The following is a 22,309-nucleotide window of genomic DNA, read 5'->3' as shown; positions in this document are numbered from 1 at the left end:
TAGGGTTATAAAGACAGGGAGAGCTTTAAATGCCAAGCAAGATCCCAGAGAGAAGGGAAGAACAGAGATGCAAGCTTGAATTCAGAGCTGCTTTTCCCCTGAAGATATCTGCCAATCTGTAAACAGTGGCCAAGTGATGGAGAAACCAAGCAGAAATCCTCAAAAAGATTTCTATTTTGAAAGTAAAATATAGTTTTCAGCAGTCTCAATGCTGGAGAAAACAAAACAAAAGGAGTTCCAAGAAAAATACCACTAACCAAACTGTTATAAGAAGAGACAGAAAACCTGAATAGTCCTAAAACTATTAAAGAAACTTAATAATTTAAAACTTGCCCATAAGAAAAGCTCCAAACTGAGATAGCATCACCAGAGTGTTCTTCAAAAGGAAGAAATGAAACCCATCTTACCAGACTCTTCTAGATAATAGAAAAAAAGGTAATTTCCCACCTTATTTTATGAGGCTAGTATAACCTTTATACCAAAAACATGCCAAAAACATGATGAAAAACAAGAATAATAGGCCAATTCTCTCACATAGACATAGATTCAAAATATTAATAAATAAAATCCAGTGATATATATGTGTGTGTGTGTGTGTGTGTGTGTGTGTGTGTATATATATATATATTTTTTTTTTTTTGGCTGAGTTGGGTCTTCATTGCTGTGCACAGGCTTTCTTTAGTTGTGGCGAGCAGGGGCTATTCTTCGTTGCGGTGCACGGGCTTCTCATTGTGGTGGCTTCTCTTGTTGCGGAGCACGGGCCCTAGAGCACGCAGGCTCCAGTAGCTGCGGCACGTGGGCTCTAGAATGCAAGCTCAGTAGGTATGGTGCTCGGGCTTAGTTGCTCCATGGCATGTGGGATCTTCCCGGACCAAGGATCGAACCCGTGTCCCCTGCATTGGCAGGCGGATTTTTAACCACTGCACCACCAGGGAAGTCCCTGATACAAATTTTTAAAAATAAAATACTTCTTGATCAAATTTGCTTTATTCTGGATTCCAGGGATGGTTCAACATAGGCACAAAAATAAAACAATATAATTTACCACATCAATAGAATAAATGGGGGGAAATCCAGGGATCATCTCAATAGGTGCAGAAAAAGCATCTGATAAAATTCTACACCGATTTATGACTTAAAAGAAAAAAGTTTTTAGTAAAATGGGATTAGAATAGAACCTTCTTAATCTGATAAAGGGTATCTATAGAAAACATTAGTGGTGAACATATTGAATATTTTCTCCCTGAGTTCATGAACAGGACAAGGCTGCCTAGTAGTAACACTTCTATTCAACACTGCATTAAAGATCCTAAACTGTACAGTTATGCAAGAAAAATGGCAAAGGATTGGAAATAAATTAATAAACCTGTAATTATTCATTGATGACGTTATTATATCCCTAAAGACTCTAAAAGAATCCTCAGACAAGATATTAGAATTAATAAGTAAATTTAGCAAGGACACTGGATACAAGAATCAATATATAAAAATCAACTGAACTTCTATGAGGCAGCACAAACTATTAAAAACATGGAAGTTCTAAAAATTGATATCTTTTACGATATGCTTTGCAATTTTAAAAATTAAGTATCTAGGAATAAATCTAACAAAATATGCATGACCCCTATTATTAAGATAAAGATGATACAGATCAGTGAAGGAATTATACCATTTTCATGGATTAAAAGCCTCAGTATTATGAGATGTAAATTCTCCTCATACTGATTTATAGAGTCAATATAGTCTCAATCAAAATCCTAGCAGTATTTTTTGTGTGTGTGGAAATTTTCAAGTTTATTAAAGAATAGTCAAGATAACTTTGAAGAAGAACAATGCTGGAGAACTTACTATCAGATGTCAAGACTTATTATAAAGTTACAGTAATTAAAGTAATGAGTGTGGTATCAGTGTTTCAGGAGAGACAAATTGACAAACAGACCAGAAGAGAAAGTCCTGAAACAAATCTACATACGGTCACTTGATATATGACAAAGGTTATAATACAGTGCAAAGAAGAAAGAATGTGTATTTTGTTCAACAACTGGAACTGGGTCAATTGGATAACCATATGGGAAAAAAATGTCTTGATCTATAAATCACACCATACAGAAAAATCAATTCTAGATGCATTACAGATCTAAAGATGAGAAGTAAAACAATAAAACTGCTAGGAGGTAACAGAAGAGGGTAGACACAACCCAGAGGGTAGACACAACCCAGGAGGTAGACAAAGTGTTCTTAAATAGGACACACACACAAAAATCACTAGACAAAAAGGATATGATTGATAAGTTGGCATAAAAGGAAGTGATTGATGGAGTACTTTTAATAAGACACCATGATAAGCCACAGACAGGGAGAAGATTTTTTTTATGAATATATATATATTCATGTCCAAAATACATAAAGAACTCCTACTGATCACTAAGTAAAAGGTAGATAATCAGCAGAAAAAATGGGGAAAAGATCTTTACCAGAGGATATCTGAGTAGCAAATCAATATAAAAAGATTCTCAGCTTGATGAGCCATAAATGAAATATAAATACTAAAACCACAATGGATATTCTTCAACAGCTACCAGAATGATTTAAAACAGACACTACCAAGTGTTGGCAAAGATGTAGAGCAACTGAAACATCCATATACTGCTGATGGTTGGGTAAAAGTGATACAACCTCTTTGGAAAATTATCTGGTGCTTCTTACTAAAACTGAACATACACATGTATACCCTATGACCCAGCAATGCACTCTAACGTATATATCCAACAAAAGACATCAAGAATGTTTCAGCAGCATAACTTGCAATAGACAAAAAACTGAAAAATAAAACAAATGTCAATCTGCTATAGAATGGATGAATTAACTGTATATTCATTCAATGAAACACTAAATAGAATGAGAATGGATGAATCTCACAGATAAATTTTGAAAGAAGCAAGACAGAAAATACATATGAGTGATTCCATTTATACACAATTCAGAAAAAGACAAGAAAAACTAAGTTGTGATGACAGAAATCAGGTTTGAAAGGACGCTTGGGACAAGTTGATGACTAGGTGGGGAGCATAGGGAGCTTTTGGGGTGCTGAATTCTTCATCTGAAAAATGGTCACATGTATATATTCACTCCGAGAAAATTCATCAAGTTATACAGTTATGACCTGTGCACTTTTATATATGAGCGTTACACTTCAATTTTTTTTTTTTTTTTTTTTTTTTTTTTGGCCTTTCAGTGCAGCTTGCGGGATCTTAGTTCCCTGACCAGGGATCAAACCCAGGCCCATGGCAGTGAAAGTGCTGAATCCTAACCACTGGACCACTAGGGAACTCCCTATACTTTGATTTTAAAAAAAGGATTATTAGGGAGAGAAAGAGGGGTAGGAGAAGAGAGAAATTAAACGTCTGTGTGACCACAAGCCCAGGCGCTCAACCATTACTGCTTACTTATCTTTAGATTTTACCAGTAATTTAGGTAGATACTCTTTTAATTGGAAACTGAGGATCTTGGTGAATATGACTGATGAAAAAGGCCACTATTTAGGTCAAGAAACCCCAGCCCCTTTTAGGTCAGATGTGGCCTTCCTCATATCATCTGACTGTAACAGTTACACCAGAGAATATTTTTTTCTTAATGGGCTGTTGTGGCTATTCCATTTAAAGTTTAAAAATAAGAATCAACCATTCAAAGGGGTGTTCATTTTTCAAAATTTTATGTTGGGACAATAGGAGTAATATGTCTGTAAACACAAACGACAAAGATTTGATTTTTATTAATGTTTATCTATTAGTGTGAAAAACATCAGGTTTCAAAAGCATATGAAACATAATATTACAATCATTGTAGACTAGAATTATATAAACCATACGTTTCAATACAATGGAAAACTAGGAAAAGATCTATAAAGATATATATCAAAAGTTAACAAAGTTAACATAGTTATTCCTTGATGTTTGAATGATTTTCCTTTTTTCTACTATACTTCTATTTTTAATTCTACTGATAACAACATAAAGAGATCAAAAAATCTTTAAAAAGTACATTTTGTATGATTCCATATATATAAAGTTCACAAATAAAGAAAACTAATTGCTAGAAGTCTGGATAGGGATTTTCTTTGGAAACATAGGTGACTAGAATGGCACACAAGTGAGGCTTGTGGGATGCTGGTAATGTTCTATTTCTTGTTATGGGTACTAGTTATATGGGATGTTTAATTTTTGAAAATTCATTGAGCTGTGCAATTTTCTGTACATTTATCAGTAACTCTAGGTGGAGTGAACTGGGGGGAAAAGAGCCTCATATTTAATATAGATGAGCCCAGATTATATTAGCAACATTTTTAAAATAACTATTTATATAAGTTTGGTTTCTTATTTTCTTTTCCCTTACAATTAAAATATATTTTAAAAAAACTACCTAAATGAAGTTCTGGTTATTTTAGTTCAGCTAAAGAAAAATCTTACAGCATATAAATTAAAGTTACATTCAGAAGATTTCTATGTCAAAAATTTGATTACAGATATTAATTATTAGTGATATCACTTATATTTACCTGATAGTGAGGTTTATACCACTGCTTTAAGTCCCAATCCCAAAGAATCATCTGGGAAAAAAAAAAAAAAAAAAGAGTTCACTTAGTTACAAACCATAAGTAAATAAATATATGTAAAGACAAAATGGAGCATCTTCAATTACAGATACCTAAAATACCTTAAAGTTTGGGAGAGGAATTGGGAAGATTAGAATAAAAATTATCTCTAGATGGAATATTTTATTAATTATACAATCTGTGATTGAGAAATCAAAAGAAAAGTCAGGATAGAGTCACTAAACTAATCTATATTCAACACATAGATTCAAAATATCTATTACCACAGAACTGAAAATATAAATCCAGAAGCATATCCATTCACTAAAAATACAAGAAAAATGACAAATCACTGTTCTTCCCCCTCTCTACCCTCTCCAAAGGCTCATAACTTGTCATTTTAAACCAGTGTCAGTAGGTGGTGCTATTTCCTTACCAATAAGGCACTTTTGTCAAAAGCACTTTAAAAAGCTTGCCCTTGGTTTACATTAAGCATAAAATAATGGATTTATAAAAAGCTACACACAACCCTTTTGATTCACAGATAATTAGTTTTCCTGTTTTTTCCTTTATAGATTCTCAATGGTAACTTCTTAGTACCAGACTAGTTTTTTCCTGCCCTTCTCTTCCTAGCAGGCCGTGTGGTTACTTCCCCATCTAATAGTCACTGCTCTAGAAGATAAAATTAGCTTAAATTTGGCAAGCTATAACTGCTACCTACCATTAATCCTAAATTTCTTCTAAGCTTTACTTAAGTAATAAATAGGTCTCCTCCTTTTGCCTAAATAATTGATTATAATTGTGATTTTCTACATGGCTTTGAACCCTAGTATCGAACATAAGCCTAGTTAATCTGTAATACAATCACAATTTCTATGTACTGAAATATTTGTGTTGTTTCTTGTCCTTGGTCGTTAAGGATCCTGATTACAAAAGATCATATAATGTTATCTACTCTTTCATTGGTCCGATATTTAAATAGGAGTTGGCAGATTTTTTTTCTGTAAAGGTACAAATAGTAAATATTTTAGGCTTTGCAAGCCACATAAGGTCTCCATGGCATATTCTTTGGTTTTTGTTTTTGTTTTACAACCCTTTAACATGGAAAACAAAACAAAACAAAAAAAACATTCTTAGCTCAGTGGCCATACAAAAACATGTTCCTGGCAGGATTTGGCCAGTGGGCTATAGCTTGCTGACCCCTTTTAAAAATTGTCAATTGTCATTACCACCATCCTTGCAGAAGGTCATCTCTTGCCAGTAAAGAGAAACCTATCTCTTCCGAAAGAAAATCCAGACCACTTACAAAATTCATGGACCAGTACCTGCAAAATGGCTATGGTACAGCTACATGCAAAGTACATAATATATATTAGTAGACTCATCAAATTTACGCAGTATTGGGCTTCCCTGGTGGCGCAGTGGTTGAGAGTCCGCCTGCCGATGCAGCGGACACGGGTTCGTGCCCGGGGCCGGGAAGATCCCACGTGCCGCGGAGCGGCTAGGCCCGTGAGCCATGGCCACTGAGCCTGCACGTCCAGAGCCTGTACTCTGCAACGGGAGAGGCCACAGCAGTGAGAGGCACGCGTACCGCAAAAAAAAAAAAAAATTTACGCAGTATTTTATACGGCCCTAAATGTGGTCCTCATATAATTATTTCAGGTTGTGATTTAACCAGCATAAACTCTAGATTCTAGAAACATTAATTAATGCAGTTTAAGACATTAATAACTTCCTAAGAACATCTACATTAAGATTAAAATAACCTAAAATCCCTAAATTTCTTTTATACTTGATATACATGCTCCATTTTCTGCATGCTATTCTTACACAACTGGCTTTTTAGTCCCAACTGCAGTACTTTACTTCAGTCCTGATTTCAGCCTGTCCAAGTTTCTTTGGAGAGTGGAATGTCAACTAGCCTATTCACCATTCTTCCCATCATCATGACATTTGTAAATCTGATGTTTTCTTAAGTTCACTTTAAAAAGTACAGAATGAACAGGAGTGAAAACAGAACCACAGGATGGATCACTAAAGATTACCTATGAGATTTGCACCTGAGTCTACATACTTGCCTAACATACTATCATCCAATCCACACCTCCACATTTCTTCTACAATGATACCATCAAACGGTGACATACCTACACCTCATTTCTCCTAATCATTAATCTGAGTAGAAGTTGATTTCTTGCTAACTCCAGCATACTTTCATTAGGAGGGTTTCTTAACACCGAGTCTTCCTTGCCTCCCACTTGCTATTCTGGCTTTGAATAAACTCTTAAGCAGTAGACCAACCTTATTTATAGTCACTTTCTCTGCGATCAAAAATACATTTGCCAAAAAGCAGCAGGTCTTAGTCTGAAATCCCCTGCATATTAGGAACTGAAAAGGGATACAGTGAAAGCCACAAATCGCTGGTAGACTGCCTTCTGTGTAAATTGGACAAATAGAATATTAGTGATTTTGAGAAAACAAAATTTTCTGCATAAGTAATAGAAGATGTATACTCCAGGAATCATACGGCTGCAGCTAGGTACATCTTACAGCAGTGTTATTCAAGATGTGGTTCACAATAAGAAAGTACAGAAATGAAGAGTAAATGTTTAGAAATTTTTCTATCAATTTGATATTGTTGAGTTGATTTTAGTATATTTTACAAAAGCAGATTGGGGCAAAAACCCCAAAGCTTGATCCTTTTCTATATAGTTTGATACCAGGAGACAAGAACATGGATGCACAGAACTGCACTGTTTGGGGCAGCAAGAAAACTAAACACGACCCAAATGTCCATCAATAACAGAATGGGGAAATTTTGGTACATTCATGCAGTGGAATACAATAGTGAAAATGAATGAAGGATAGCTACAACCTATATGAATGAATCTTAAAAACATAATGTTGAATGAGAAAAGTCACAAGAGGATATATACAGTATAATTACATGCAATATAAAATAAAATATTCATTGAAATATACTTCTTAGAAATATAAACATACAGGAAACTATGAAGAAATTCAGGATGGTTATCATCTCTAGGGGAGAAGAAAACTGGATCTGGGAGTGGCATACAGGGAACTTCAAAGTTACTGGTAATGTTCAAAGATAATGGTGGGTCGATAGTGTTTTTTGTCCTTAGTGTCTAAACTGGTAAAGAAGTAGAGACAGTGACTAGAGTAAACTCTTGAGGAATTGTGCTATACATGGCAAGAATGAAATGGAGCAATAGCCAGAAAAGAATATGGGAATAATACTTTTGTTGTTAAAATGGTAGGTTCTAGAGCTTGCTTCTACTTGATAGGAATGATCCCGGACAGTAGAACTAATGATAAAGGGTAGAGTGCACGATTTCCGAAGGAGCAAAATCCTTAATGAAAATATTGCTCAATACCTCTATAATATTAGCACATAGATAAAATTTTAAACTAAGAAACAGTAATAGAATATTAGCCATTATTAATCAAATCTGTGAATCACTAGTTGTTCCTCAGGGGTCTGGAATATTTAGGGGGAGGGGGAAGAACCAATTTAGTTTACATATATTTCAACACTGTGAACTGCAAGATTAATTCTGATTTCCACAGAAATATCATCATCTTAACAATTATATTTTGTTTTTATCTTTTATTTTTTAAAAAACTTTTGGCCAAGCGGCTTGTTGCATCTTAGTTCCCTGACCAGGGATCGAACCCATGCTCCCTGCAGTGGAAGCGCAGAGTCCTAACCACCGGACCACCAGGGAGTTCCCAACCATACATATTGAAAAGCGAGGCAGGTGCCCTAAGGCCTGCATTATTCTGCATGACTACAAATCATCCTAGGTAAAATATTTTCGTGTCATTTGAATATTATTGTTTATATCTATTGAATTTGCATTTTTTGCATTGCTACATTATGTCTCCAGTCCAAAAAATAAATGGCTCAAGATTGGTTTCCTAAAGCTTAAGGTACTAATAAAAATAGTAACAAAACTCAGAACAAATGCTAAGCCTGAATCAAGAGCAAGACTCTGGGGCTTCCCAGGTGGCGCAGTGGTTGAGAGTCCGCCTGCCGATGCAGGGGACACGGGTTCGTGCCCCAGTCTGGGAAGATCTCACATGCTGCAGAGCGGCTGGGCCCGTGAGCCATGGCCGCTGAGCCTGTGCGTCCAGAGCCTGTGCTCCGCAACGGGAGAGGCCACAACAGTGAGAGGCCCGCATACCGTGAAAAACAAACAAACAAACAAACAAAAAAACAAAAAAAAAAAGAGCAAGACTCTGATGCAATCTGACTACCAATCTGTGGGTGTGATAATACCACACAAACCCGTAAAAAAAAATTACTAAGTCATACAACAGTGACCATTTAAAAACTGGACTTTTTTTTAGACTTGCAATTCATTCACCTTATATTCTTCTGAATGTTGTCCACTTTGAAACTTTTATGACATTCAAACAAAATGTGAAGACTTTTTGGTAAACCAGTAGAACTTTTCTAGAACAATCACATAATGCTTTCTTATATGAAACTGAAGATTTTTGTTCCTAAAACAGAAGTGACATAAACTAGAGGCACCATTCAGATTCTGTGCCCCTCATAGGAAAAGCATATAAAAAAGATAAACTGTTGCTGAGAGACTTGTAAAACTAGCCACACAGATGATAAATATTATGCTGGAAGAGAGAACGGACCAAAAAATTTCCAAAATGTATTTACTATGTGACACCTTGGGACATCACAGAACTGAAAAGGCATATAAGGTAAAAGAGTAATTACTGTCATATTTGTACACAGCAGATATTTTACTTTACTGGTAGGTAAATGCACTCATGTGATGAATCCAAATCAGCTCTTGGTTTATGTGCAATACACACAGCAAAAGATGGCAGCCAACTTTTTTATGTATTTATCACTGAAAAACCCATACTACAAAATATGATTTTTTTTCCTATTTAATGATTATTTTGTAAACTATGATAGAGACTTGAAAACATGTGCTGGAATCAGTTCTGACAGAATCTGTACAGCAAGGAAGAGCCTCACTAAACAATTAGAATATCTCTTAACTGCAGATCTACCACTGCTTTAGTCACAGAAAACAGCTGGTAGATAAAACACATGCTGGGCACGATTCAGTGTTAAAGGAATAGCATAAGTGTAAATGCACTCAATTTTTGGCCACAGAAAGTACATCTTTTCAGGGTGCTGTGGGAAAATGGAGTGCAAATAAAAACTATAAATAGCAAATAGAAGTAGTCAATAAAATGCAAAGAACTTCTATTTCTCAAGTTTTTAAGCATGACAATGACCATTAACTTAGCAACTGACACAGCCTCGAAAGTAATCTTCAGTGAGAAATCTTTATGATTCGAGGGTCCATGTTGAATTTGAGTATTCAGAAACAACAACCAAAAAAACTACTTGCTGCTTTCCACTGTAAATTATAATTTTGCTTGAATTTTTCTAATTTAAGAGAAATAGAGAAAAGAAAAGAATCTGGTTGGATATATGTGCTGAATCTACAACGCACAACCTATTTACTCATCAGTGAGCTGAAACAGAAATACCTTTAATATTGCAAACAATGTTCACTGATAATGTACTTATTTTAGCTTTTAAAAATTATGAATCATTTTTATACATTTATCTAATATTGGTAGGTGCCTGCCACACATACTGCATACATAGTGGATGGTGCATGGATATTAAAAGTTTAAGAAACATTGGTAGAAGCATTCCTTCCTCCTATATAATATGTAGCTCTTTTAAAATTTTACTTCCAAGTAGACAGTATATGCTCTGTATATAAACTGTTCCCAAGTCAGCAAAACCTTAGGCATCTAAACTTCAATCTCAATACCAAGGTAGATCCTATAAATAATTTAAATATAAGAATAAATAATTCAAATACTGCTAAATTTTGAGTAAAAAAAGGAAGTTTTAGTGGCTATGGTATGTTCTCAAAACATGGTTCTATTATACTATAAGACATCATTTAATGAAAGTATTTCATTAATTTCAAAATTCAAAAAATTAAGATTTTTTTTTTTTTTGCGGTACATGGGCCTCTCACTGTTGTGGCCTCTCCCGTTGCGGAGCACAGGCTCCGGACGCTCAGGCTCAGCGGCCATGGCTCACGGGCCCAGCCGCTCCGCGGCATGTGGGATCTTCCCAGACCGGGGCATGAACCCGTGTCCCCTGCATCGGCAGGCGGACTCTCAACCACTGCGCCACCAGGGAAGCCCGAAAGTATGAAATTTTAACTGCTGTTTTTAGGAGCTTCCAATATTACATTTGTCTGTTTCCATCTAAACTCAAATACAATACAGTATCAGAAATTAGTACATATTTTCACACACTGTAGTTATCTGTTCAAAAATAATTTTTAAAACAGCATTTTCTCATAAGTTAAGTAACATATGAGGTGCATACTATTTAAAAAAATCTTTTAGTTGATTTGATAAAGTAAACCCAAGACTGTGCCTTTATATAAATTCAGCTTTTCTTTGTGATTATAAAGTTGAATCCTGATAAAAGTTTCTATTTGAATATGTTTATAAGTCCAACATGCTTTACAGAGCTCTACAAAACCACCAATACCACAGAGAAACAGCAGCAGCACAACCAGGAGATGTTATCAGGTTCAATTACGTCAATGAGGTTTTATTTCATTGTTCCCTATGTAGCCAAAAAAAAAATATATATGTGTCCTCAAGTCAAGCTCACAGAACTGTGATATTTATGTGAAATTTGAAAGATTGTCTATTATGGTACAGCTGTGAATCAACATTACAACATCCTTTATTCTCATGTTTCTTGTTGACATTTTGCTTGAGCTTCATGTATAAATCTAGGCTAATGAAATTGATTGAATTTCAGTATTTCCAACTTTTTCTATTTCTATGCCTTCCAACTTAGGCCCATTTAACTCTGTGTTTATTGAACATAAACCAAAAACAAAATAAATGGACCGCCAAAAAGCTAAACTAAGACTGTACTTTCTAAGACAGTAACCTTGACAAATAAGGGCCCCAGTCAGAAAAACTGACAAGCAGGGAAAAAAAGGTGTGTGTGAGGGGTGGGGGGTGGAAACTAGTATTACTTGGAAACTAATCTCATTTACTATTCTTACTAATCAATCAAAATATATGATTACAGCCGTGGTGACTTAGACTGTAAGCTATGCCCCAGCACTATGTTAGATGCCTAATACCTAATGTCTTCTTTAATCTTTACTAGAATTCTTTGTGGTAAGCCTTATTTCCTCATTTTACAATTGACACAACAGAGACTAAAGAGGTGAAGTAACCTGCCCAGAGTCACATGATTAGTAAGTGGCAGAGACAGAAATTAAATTCAGATCTGCCTCATTCCAAAACTTTAAGGATTCTTAATCATTATTCTACACCATCTTATAATTATTATCATTTACTACTGTTATTATCAGTACTACTATGTGCTAGCAATATGGCAGGTGCTTGGCAGCCATGTAAAATCACAACAATTTTGCAAGTAACCTCATTTATATATGGGGAAGTTGAGGCTTAGCGATTATACTAATTATTCTGTATTTGCCTCCCAGACCCCTTCTTTGCCCTCCTCGCCACCCTGGGGAGCCTGGGCCCTACACTGCATCTCCCGAGCTCCCATGCAGCTGGTTTCCACTTAGGCTGGGAGATGACAGCAGGAAACCGGAGTTTGGGAGGAGAGAGAGGTGATTATTTCTTCTCTGCTGCCTCCATGACTACAGGTCTTAACCAGATGGTCTTCCCTTCACAACTTCAGCTGTGACTCTGAACACACCATTTCCACCCTTGTTCCATCAGCCTCAGGTGAGGTAACAGCTTTCCATAGTTACTAGTCTCTTGTTGCCTAACCACCCCTTGTCCATCATCTTAACCCCACTCATTCTCTCAAAGTAGATTCTTCATTAAAATCTTTTTATTTGAACCACCTCGGAGTGAATTCTGTTTCTTTTTTGCACTCCTAAATCACACAGGGACATTGTTAACCAAGTTCTGTCAGGTGTCAGCTAGGAAACTGCAGAGCTAGAATTTGAACTCAGATTTATCTCCCTACAATTTTATTCCCCTTCTACTACTATGCTTGAAGAATAATTATTTAAGCTTTTAATGAGACCTTTCTTTCCAAAAATGATAAATAAAAAAGGATCATCAAATCATCAAATTACCCTCCAATCCCATATTTCCTGCATTTCATTCTGTTACTACAGATGAAATTCCTGAGCTCTAGTCAATGGCTTACTTTTCCATAAATGCACTAGATCCAATCTAGTGGTACCTACCTGAGGATATTTCACAAGCAGTTCTCTCCCTGTCTGCTACATCATCATTTTCTCTCTCTACTAAGTCATTCCCCTTAGACTATATACATGCCACAATTCCTCACCTCTCACACACACATACTTTCTCATGATCTTACTTACACTCAGTTTCTATCCCAGTTCTTTGCTCCCCCTTTACAGCAAAATTCCTCAAGAGTGATGTTTACTTTTTGTTTCCAATTCTTCTCCTACAACTCTCTCTTAGCTTTACTAGTTTATTTGCTGGTCCTTGAACATGCCAGGCAATTGCAGCAAAGATTTTTCTAAAGCCGTACTGATAATTCAGATTTTATAAAGTAGCACTTGAAATGTACATATAAGTTTGGGTTTTTTTCTCTCAAGAGTACAAAACCAGAAACAACAATATTTAAAGGGACAGAGGACAGACATAGGTTGAGTGAGAAAAATATGAAAAGTCATAGATTATTTGAGAAAGATAGAGATTTAACCGCTAGAAGTACCAACTACTTAAACCTCTATATCCTATTGATCTTATGAGACTTTTGTTTTTATCATTTGATGTTCTGAAATTTAGTACAACACCTACTTTTTTTTTTTTTTAACCTTTCAGAATCCTTTTAAAACAGTTCCACACACCGTGGTCTAATTAGTTGTGCTAAGGGAATTCAAGCACAGAGAGCCATTTTCTAAATATACTATGAAATAGCCTCTATTTTACCAGTATTCTTAATCTCTTATTCACTCCAGATGTTTTCAAGTTTTTACCTACCTGCTTCTCTTCTAGACCTCCTGTGTCCTTCCAGATATATGAGTTGGCGCATGCCTCAACTGGTTTCTCTAGCCTATGGTTAAGCAGAATTATATCTCCATCCCAGGCATGGACTCTACATTCCCACCAAGAGATACATATTCTGGGGAGAATGTGCCAAAAATAACTGAAAAAAAAATGGGATTGTAAGCCTATAACTTCAGTTTTCCTCCTACTGTGAATAATGCTTTCCTTTTAAGTTAAAATATAATTTTCAGTATAATTTAAGCAAAAGATTAAATTAATAATAGCTAATATTTAAAAGACCTTACTAAAATATGTGAACAATTCAGGATTGCATGAGGACCTTCCTAATAAATGTTCTAGAATTCTAAGCACAGTTTATGAACAAGACCAAAAGAGAAAAAAAAGGTTCCTCACCTCAAGCACAGGAATATGCTATAAACTTGACTCCAATCTGGAAAGAAAACTGGATCACAATGGCCTTCTCTCAGGGGAGACCTGAGATCAACCTAAAATGGTGGTTTTATGACCATATCTAAAGCCATCTCCATCTATACATACAGTAACTCAGGCAGACTGATGCCAGAGTCCAGGTTCTCAAACACTATACTATACTGTTTCTCACCTACTTAAGGCTCAGAGGAAGCTGGGTTGCTTCCCCACGCCCCCGCCCCAATCAACTCTATACAGTTCACACAACTGAAAGACCCATAAATTGTACAGACATTCAAGTAAAACAAAGGGACTAGCTGGTCCTAGGCAGGCATACCCTCTGCCTAACAAAGCAAATACAACATATATTTTTTCTCTGATTGCCCTTTATAATTTATCTGAGAACAGATAGATTATAGTTTAGACTTAAGAATGGTGAACCAACCAAAGACACCAGTCTTACTGGTAAAATAATTACATATATGTATGGAGGGGAAATAAAATAACATGCAAATCTCTGCTGGAAGTCCCTTTGTTTAGGAATCCTCCTCCTTGGCTCTTCTGATATTTATGACTCTCTAATGCGTTTACATAGACACGAGCTTTGTATTCCCAAATAACACAATGGAGAGTCCTAATGGTATTTCACCATGGGCAGAGAGTATATTTCATCAACAATTTGTGATCTCTGCCCCAAGAGGAGTACTTGAAGTGGGTTAGAATACTGCTGTAGGAAAAAATCTAGAAATTCCTTCCAAGGGCTCAGCTCCAGGCTTTGATACCCCTCAGCAGGCTGCCTACTCTACCCTGCCTTTGATCATTAGAACTATCAGAGCCAGCTATGGGCTCAGGACCATTCCGACTGGAAGTTTCCCATCTTCAAACATGTCCAACCCATTTGGACAGAGGGTGGAAGTCACTGTAGGTAATAACTAAATATTGCTTGGGTCATTTGAAAGAGAACAAATGGTGACCTTTAATCAGTCTCAGTCTTTTAGTGTCCTCAAATTCCTACCTCACTGCAACTAAAACAAAATAAAACCTAGTTAAAAGGGGGAGGCAACTTCAAGTCTAGCAAACCACAGGCAACAAAAGTGTGTTTACTACATTAGGTACTCTTTTGGGAGCTTTATATATATTATTACATTCAACTTGTGAGATCAGTTTTTATATAATAAAAATAATTAGTTGAATGAATAAATGACTCATTTTTAAATCCCTCTTTCTTCTTCCCCATATCAATCTATTTTGATCTAGATATTTCTGATTTTCTATCACCACATTTTTATCATATCAAGCCTTGATCACTTTCAACAGCCTTCAATCAATTTTATCTACTTTATACATCTTCAAAGCCGTGTTATCATGTTACTCTCCTGTTAGAAATATTCATAGTATATATGAGCTTAGGGGAATTTACAAGTTAATTCCAATCTTCTCATTTTACAGATACTAAAGAAAACAAGGTCCAGAGTAATTGATTTTTTCTTTGTCTTTTTTACCTCTGTGTCTAACCTCACTCAACTAAAAAAAAAAAAAAAAATCTACCTGTAGGCAGACAGTCAAGTAAAACAAAGGAACTATTTGGTTTTAAGTGAGCAAGCCTCCCCCAAAGAAAATAAAAACATCTTTTTCTGATTACCTTTTATTTTAATAATTCTGCCAACCAAGCTCACATCTGATTATCTACCCAAACCCATGGGGGGGAATCTAACAACAAAAATCTACTTACCACTTTCTACATCTGACTTAAACCTTCCTATTTTCCTTGGTTCCTATTCTCTACTTCCTATCTCTTTTTTTTTTTTTTTTGCGGTATGCGGGCCTCTCACTGTTGTGGCCTCTCCCGTTGCGGAGCACAGGCTCCGGATGCGCAGGCCCAGCGGCCATGGCTCACGGGCCCAGCCGCTCCGCGGCATATGGGATCCTCCCAGACCGGGGCACGAACCCGTATCCCCTGCATCGGCAGGCGGACTCTCAACCACTGCGCCACCAGGGAGGCCCTACTTCCTATCTCTTAATCTCAGTTAAAGTAGCTGACCTCTTAAAACAGAAGAAATACTTGAAGGCTACAATGGAGGTATTCTTTAAACAATAAAGCTTTTTGAAGGTAGCAACTGCAAGTTCATTTAGAAAGTAACAACCAGAGCTTAGATTATTCAATATGAACTAGCTCACTGCCAATATGGTAAAGATTCAGGACCACAAACAAAGAACTCTTATTCTGTCAGATGGCTACATCTCTGAGACATAAAGGGCATTTCATACAAAAAGGACTATATAGGAAAGTAGCACAGGTATATTTAAGAACATTTTCTTACCACTTATTTATATAACTTTTCATGGGTAAAATTTTAAATACTTAACAGAGATACATTTACTAGGCCCTTACCTGATTTTATTTTAGAACTGAATATTAAATTTAGCAGATAGAGGTATTAAAGGAAATTATCATAAAAGCATCAAAGTAGATTTTAAGTAACCAAGAAAGAAACTTAAGATCAATGTATACTAACAAAACTATTTTTTTCCACTTAAAATTAAATTCACCATTTTTCATTTGGGATTTTTATTAGGTAGAAATTATTCAAGTTGCCAGCAGTATCTGTTTGACACTTATTTGAATAAACAAGTTTTGTCAGAGTAACAGATTAAAATTAAGCAGATACTAGCCCCATAGTGACTTGATCTGAAAATGAAAAATGGAACCTCTGATCTATTAAAAAAAAATCAGATTTCCCCAAGGATCATCACAGTATCCTAAACTAATGAAACAAAATGTACTAAAAGTTGGGCTTTCCTAGTGGCGCAGTGGTTGGGAGTCCACCTGCCGATGCAGGGGACACGGGTTCGTGCCCCGGTCCGGGAGAATCCCACATACCGCGGAGCGGCTGGGCCTGTGGGCCGTGGCCGCTGAGCCTGCGCGTCCGGAGCCTGTGCTCCACAACGGGAGAGGCCACAACAGGGAGAGGCCCGCATACCGCAAAAAAAAAAAAAAAAAAAAAAGTACTAAAAGCTTTATGCTTTGCATAAGCAAAATGACTTTTTAATAAATTTAAAATATAGAGATAAATTTAACACTACATTTTAATAAAAATTTTACCATGTAAGAGACCACTAAACACTAATTTTCCATGTATAAAATAGAATAAAATAATAAAAATCTGGGAATTATTTAATTTGAATTACTATTATAATGTAACATGGATCAAAAGGAAACTGACAGTTCAAAAGCAAGTTTCAAATAATTTCTAGAGACCCTGTCTAAAAACTGAGAGCAACTACTAACTCTTCAGTGTGCTATCAATTTATTTTCCCAAACATTAAACCTTCTGCCAGTGCTGTACAAATAACAGTCAGCAGTAGTTACTCCAACTGGCAAAGAAAAGGAAACTAGATATTAAGGTCTGTCAATGATCAATATATTAGTAAAATTTTAAAAATAGTTCTATTCTTAACTCAGTAGTCTTCCCCCCACCACCCCAAATTAATGGCTACTCCCTCATTGGGGGACGAATGCACACCAACCTAGCATTTCACTGAGATTAGTGAGTCTAGCACAGTGGAAAATTGTGCTAATTTTTGACCACAAAACTATTACAAAATAAACTAACCTACTCTTTTTTGGTATGCTGATGGTTAATGAAGACAGCTCAATAAACTCTCAGGCTGGCGGTATGTATGTCAGTATAGGCAGTTTACTAATTCATCAATTATTAATATAAATCAGATGTAAAGCATGCACCTTTAGCCTCCAGGAGAACAAGATCATCCCAGCATCTAGCAAAGTGAGTACCTAGAACTTAGTTGCTTAATAAATACTTATAGAATGAATTCACCTATAAATATCACGTCACATTATATAAATTTGAAGTTTTGGTTATGTAGCCTATTAGTACTACTAATAAGAGCTAATATTTATCGAGAGCTTACTATATGACCTGTTGTTGTCCTTATTTTTACATTTAATCATGGCTGAGCGAGACTATCTAACTCGACCAAGTTTACATGGCAGGTGAGTGGTAGAGCAAGAACTCAAACTGGTTTTTCTACCTACAAAATCCAGAATTTTAATAACAGTATTATACTGGAATATTCAGAATTCATTATTATGCTAAGAATCTCTACTATGTAAGTCTCATCTCACAGCAAATATCAGTTTACAAAAATCTGAAAGTAATGAATTTTCAAATGATAAATAATTACATTATTTGCCTTCCTGGCTTTTAGTATTTGGTCTCCTGCTGAAGTTGAGTTCTTAACCACTTAAAAAAACATCTGCTTCTATTAGAGAACAGAACAACTTTATGCAATGGAAGAAGTGGGCTACCAAATTAGAAAACCAAGGGCTGAACTACTTTTGTTCCAGATGTCAGGATATAAAAGAAGGCACTATCTTAAACTTGTTGTGAAGATAAAATTAAGATTGTACTTTATAAAAAACATAAAGTACTACAAAAATGCTCATAAAATATTTCATGCGTTTATATGCTATTGTCTAAAATACATGTTGCCTAGATTGCTCACACTTAGAATATGTTACCATGCGTTACTCTATGAACAATCTTGCTCCCTATTCTGGATATTCTCCATTTGTCCCTTCAGATCCACTCTCTTAAATGGCAGTTTTTGCTTAGGAAGCAGACCATTTTGGACTGCATCAAAAGGTTGTTTGTCATCTGGCTTTTGATGGGGGACTACAGGAGGCACCAGCAGGAAAGGAGAGGGCAAGAGGAGAATGAGGTTGGGGTATTTATAGGTGGGGATATCATCAGCTCCTTCCTCAACAGCACAGGCTGGCAGTAGCTGGATTCTTCCACTAAAAGCTACAGCTCCTGTTGGGGACCCTCATCTACAGATCCTACAGTTATATCCCTTGTCTCTTCAGGCCTTGGGTGGTAATAAGGGTTATTTCCCCTAACCCTCTTCACACTTTTATAAATAGTCCTTTACTAAATGATCCTCAGTTACTCCATTTTAGTGTGCCATTTGTTTCTTGCCGGGATCCTGGCTGATACACTACCTAACTAGATTATAATGTTCCTTGATGATTTAGGCACTGTTTTTCATATTTATTCTTTAATATCCTTAGCACCCAGCAAAAACACTTGCATGTAAATAAAGTATACTAGACAGAAAATCAGAATATCTTAGTTATTTTCAATTCTACCAATGACTAGCTTCCACTAAACCTTGGAACCTTAACTGCAAAATAAAGAAGTTGGATTAAAGGGTAATCTAAAGTCTGTTCCAGAAATCATATAGAAGTATTATTTTCTCTACTGATACTTGAAAGCTCACCAATAGAGATTTATTTCTTAGTGTTTGGATAATCATGGGATCACTTAAAAACAAACGAATAATTGTTTAACTCAGTGTTGGTACTTTTTAATTAAAGGGCCAGACAGTAAATATTTTAGACTTTGTATGCCAAAAAGCAAAATCAAAGCTACTATGTAGGTACTTCTATAATGAGACAAACATATTTTTCTACAGTTTTTTATTGAAAAAATTCAAAATATAGTAATAGTGAGTATAAGTTTTTGTAATGCAGATCTGCACATGAGAAGAATAAAATTAGTTTGGAAGGAGAGCATTTCATTTAATCGGGAGTCAAAAATTGGTATTCCCTATCCTCAACATCAATGTTTACCTGTAATGCTCATCTGTAATGAGATTTTATATATTTCACCTTTGAAAATGTCTTTTCATACAGATAGGGACTGGCAAATATTGGTACCAGCCCACAAGTATATGATTTTAATTGTGCATATTCATCACTTGAAAGGTATTTATAGAATTATATTAGATTCTTCTCCTGATACTTACATTTTAGCATGTCATTACATTGAAGATAATCCATTCCAGTTGAAGGTTACTTGGAAGTTCCCTGACTGTGCAGTTAAATGGATTTTGAAATATGGAAAATCCTTTACTTACACTGAGTTCTGAATACCACTGCTAAAACCGTACTTTGATCTAGGAAATATAGCTGCTGCAAATTTGTGTGGAAATGGAGATCCCACTTCTTTTTTTAACTTTTGACAACATGTAAAGCAGATTGACATTACTTGTGATCCAAACAACACTCACTGTCATCAAAATCACTTTTACCACAGTATAAATTTTGATTTAAGCATTGTTATTCCTCATAATTTTAGGTAGAATTCGTTAAGAAATATTACCAACTCCGTAGCATAAGCAGATTTCCAAAGTCATTCAGTTTTTAATAATAATGGTTGAAGGTGGTTCTCTCATTCAGAAAAATTTCAATCTCAGCCTTGAGCTCAAAATACACAATAGATAATGGTAGAATATTACAGGGATTGTCTTTCCAAGACTGCAGCGTCCTGGTTTGGGAGCCAGTAAAGGAGGGGAGAGGGTGCATAGTGAAAGGTATATAGAACTTTGTTATACAGCAGAAACTAACACACCACTGTAAAGCAATTATACTCCAATAAAGACGTGAAAGAAAAAGGTATATAGAGAGTTCAAGTCTAAGCAGACATAAGTAAGGGTGAGGAGGTCTAGAAATAGCAAGTTTAACAGGAATAATATCAGATACGAAAATCCATATGTATAAAGAAGATACATCAAGGGTATGGCTGCTCACATTCTGAACATTGTTCAGTTTTCCAAAGGACTAACTGCAGAGTTCTTTTAAATAATGCCATCTATAATACAGTAATAATAATAATAACTCAGAGGTTATTTAAAGTGAGATAATACTCATGAAGAGGGCTTCCCTGGTGGCGCGGTGGTTGGGAGTCCGCCTGCCGATACAGGGGACTCGGGTTCGTGCCCCAGTCCGGGAAGATCCCACATGCCGTGGAGCGGCTAGGCCTGTGAGCCATGGCCACTGAGCCTGCGCGTCCGGAGCCTGTGCTCCGCAATGGGAGAGGCCACAACAGTGAGAGGCTCATGTACCGCAAAAAAAAAAAAAAAAAAAAAAAAAAAGCTCATGAAGAGCTTATGTACTACTATACAAACTGTCTCAATAAATGTTAACATTATTTATTAGTATTATTGATGTTAATAATGAGTTCTCTTGACTTAAGTGCTTGTTTACAAAAAGTTAAGGAATAGTGAACATTGAAACTAAAGTGTTAAAGAAACTATCCAGTAAAATTAGATTATGAAATTAAATGATCAAATTATCAAGGAAAAAATAAAACTGAATTTCCATAAATATCCATGCAACTCAAAAAGGAACAAATAATCCAAGGAAAGTGAACTATCCCTCTAATGCTAAAAATGCATTTTGAAGTTTTTGCCTGTCTGAGTCAAGTCCTATCTCACAACTCGTATTACTTTGTCTATGTCTTTGTTTGTATGTTATTTAACACAATCTAAACAGGAAGTTCCTAAAACACAAGTTTCCACAATTACTCTATCTTGTTCAAAAATAAAAATAAATAATCCAATCAGACTTTATTGGTATGGAATAAACTATTTTCATAACAATTCTTTTTTAACTTCTAAAGCAAAACACCATTTAGTCATCTAAAATTAAGTGGAGCTTTAAAAATCTCCAGGGCCTGCTTGAGTTTTCCAAGAAAAGTAATGATTTTAAGGCTTTATGTGCATTTTACTTACTAATATATTTGAACACGAGTTGATTGAACATTGCAGAAAATGTTATTTATTATCTTCCTATGGAAAACAGTAATGAATATGCAGAAAATTTTAAGTCAATTTTATAGACCATTTTCATATTTATAAACGTGTTTATTCTATTATGCTAAAAAAAAAGTTTAAAAGCAATATGGTAGCTGTGATCAGATGGGTGGCTCCTGCTCCCCTCTGATCCCCTAAAAGGGATACTTAAACTTACACCATTCTGTTTTCAATTAAATTACCTCTATCACTTAAACACAGAGGCATAAAAATAACAATACTTCTCTCTGGTAGAAAATGCTGAAGATACAGGGATGGATGGTTAGCTTAACATTTACCTAAGGAAATCAAAGCTATTGGATTCTTAAACAATTTTCAGCATTATTAAAGAAATCAGAATTGGCATCTGAGAATAATATGTTGACTTTAACCAACCAATGACTCAGTTTATGAATCCAAGGATTCAATAATATCAAATGCTATTATTACTGAAGAGACTTCATTAAAAAAAATCCATTGAGAGCATTCAATTTTATTTTGACTTTAAAATTCAGGTATTTGTTTACATATTCATCTCTTCTCCTAGACTTTTTGATGGCAAGGTTCCTT

At 35.6% G+C, this 22,309-nt stretch overlaps 1 protein-coding gene across 2 annotated transcripts in view; it reads right to left on the bottom strand.

Moving 5' to 3' along the window:
• Positions 1 to 22,309, bottom strand: part of PDE3B (phosphodiesterase 3B) — a 170,288-nt gene that overhangs the window by 62,379 nt on the left and 85,600 nt on the right. For both annotated transcript variants that reach the window (XM_082628663.1, XM_082628664.1), the window contains exon 2: positions 4,556 to 4,606. In XM_082628663.1, coding sequence (XP_082484789.1) covers positions 4,556 to 4,606 — 51 coding nt within the window. The remainder of the gene's footprint in view (positions 1 to 4,555; positions 4,607 to 22,309) is intronic.

This window comes from Mesoplodon mirus (genome assembly GCF_964341445.2).
Source record: "Mesoplodon mirus genome assembly, chromosome: 7".
NCBI lineage: Eukaryota > Metazoa > Chordata > Mammalia > Artiodactyla > Ziphiidae > Mesoplodon > Mesoplodon mirus.
Note: the sequence above shows the minus strand (reverse complement) of the source record. Positions and strands in the feature narration are given on the sequence as shown.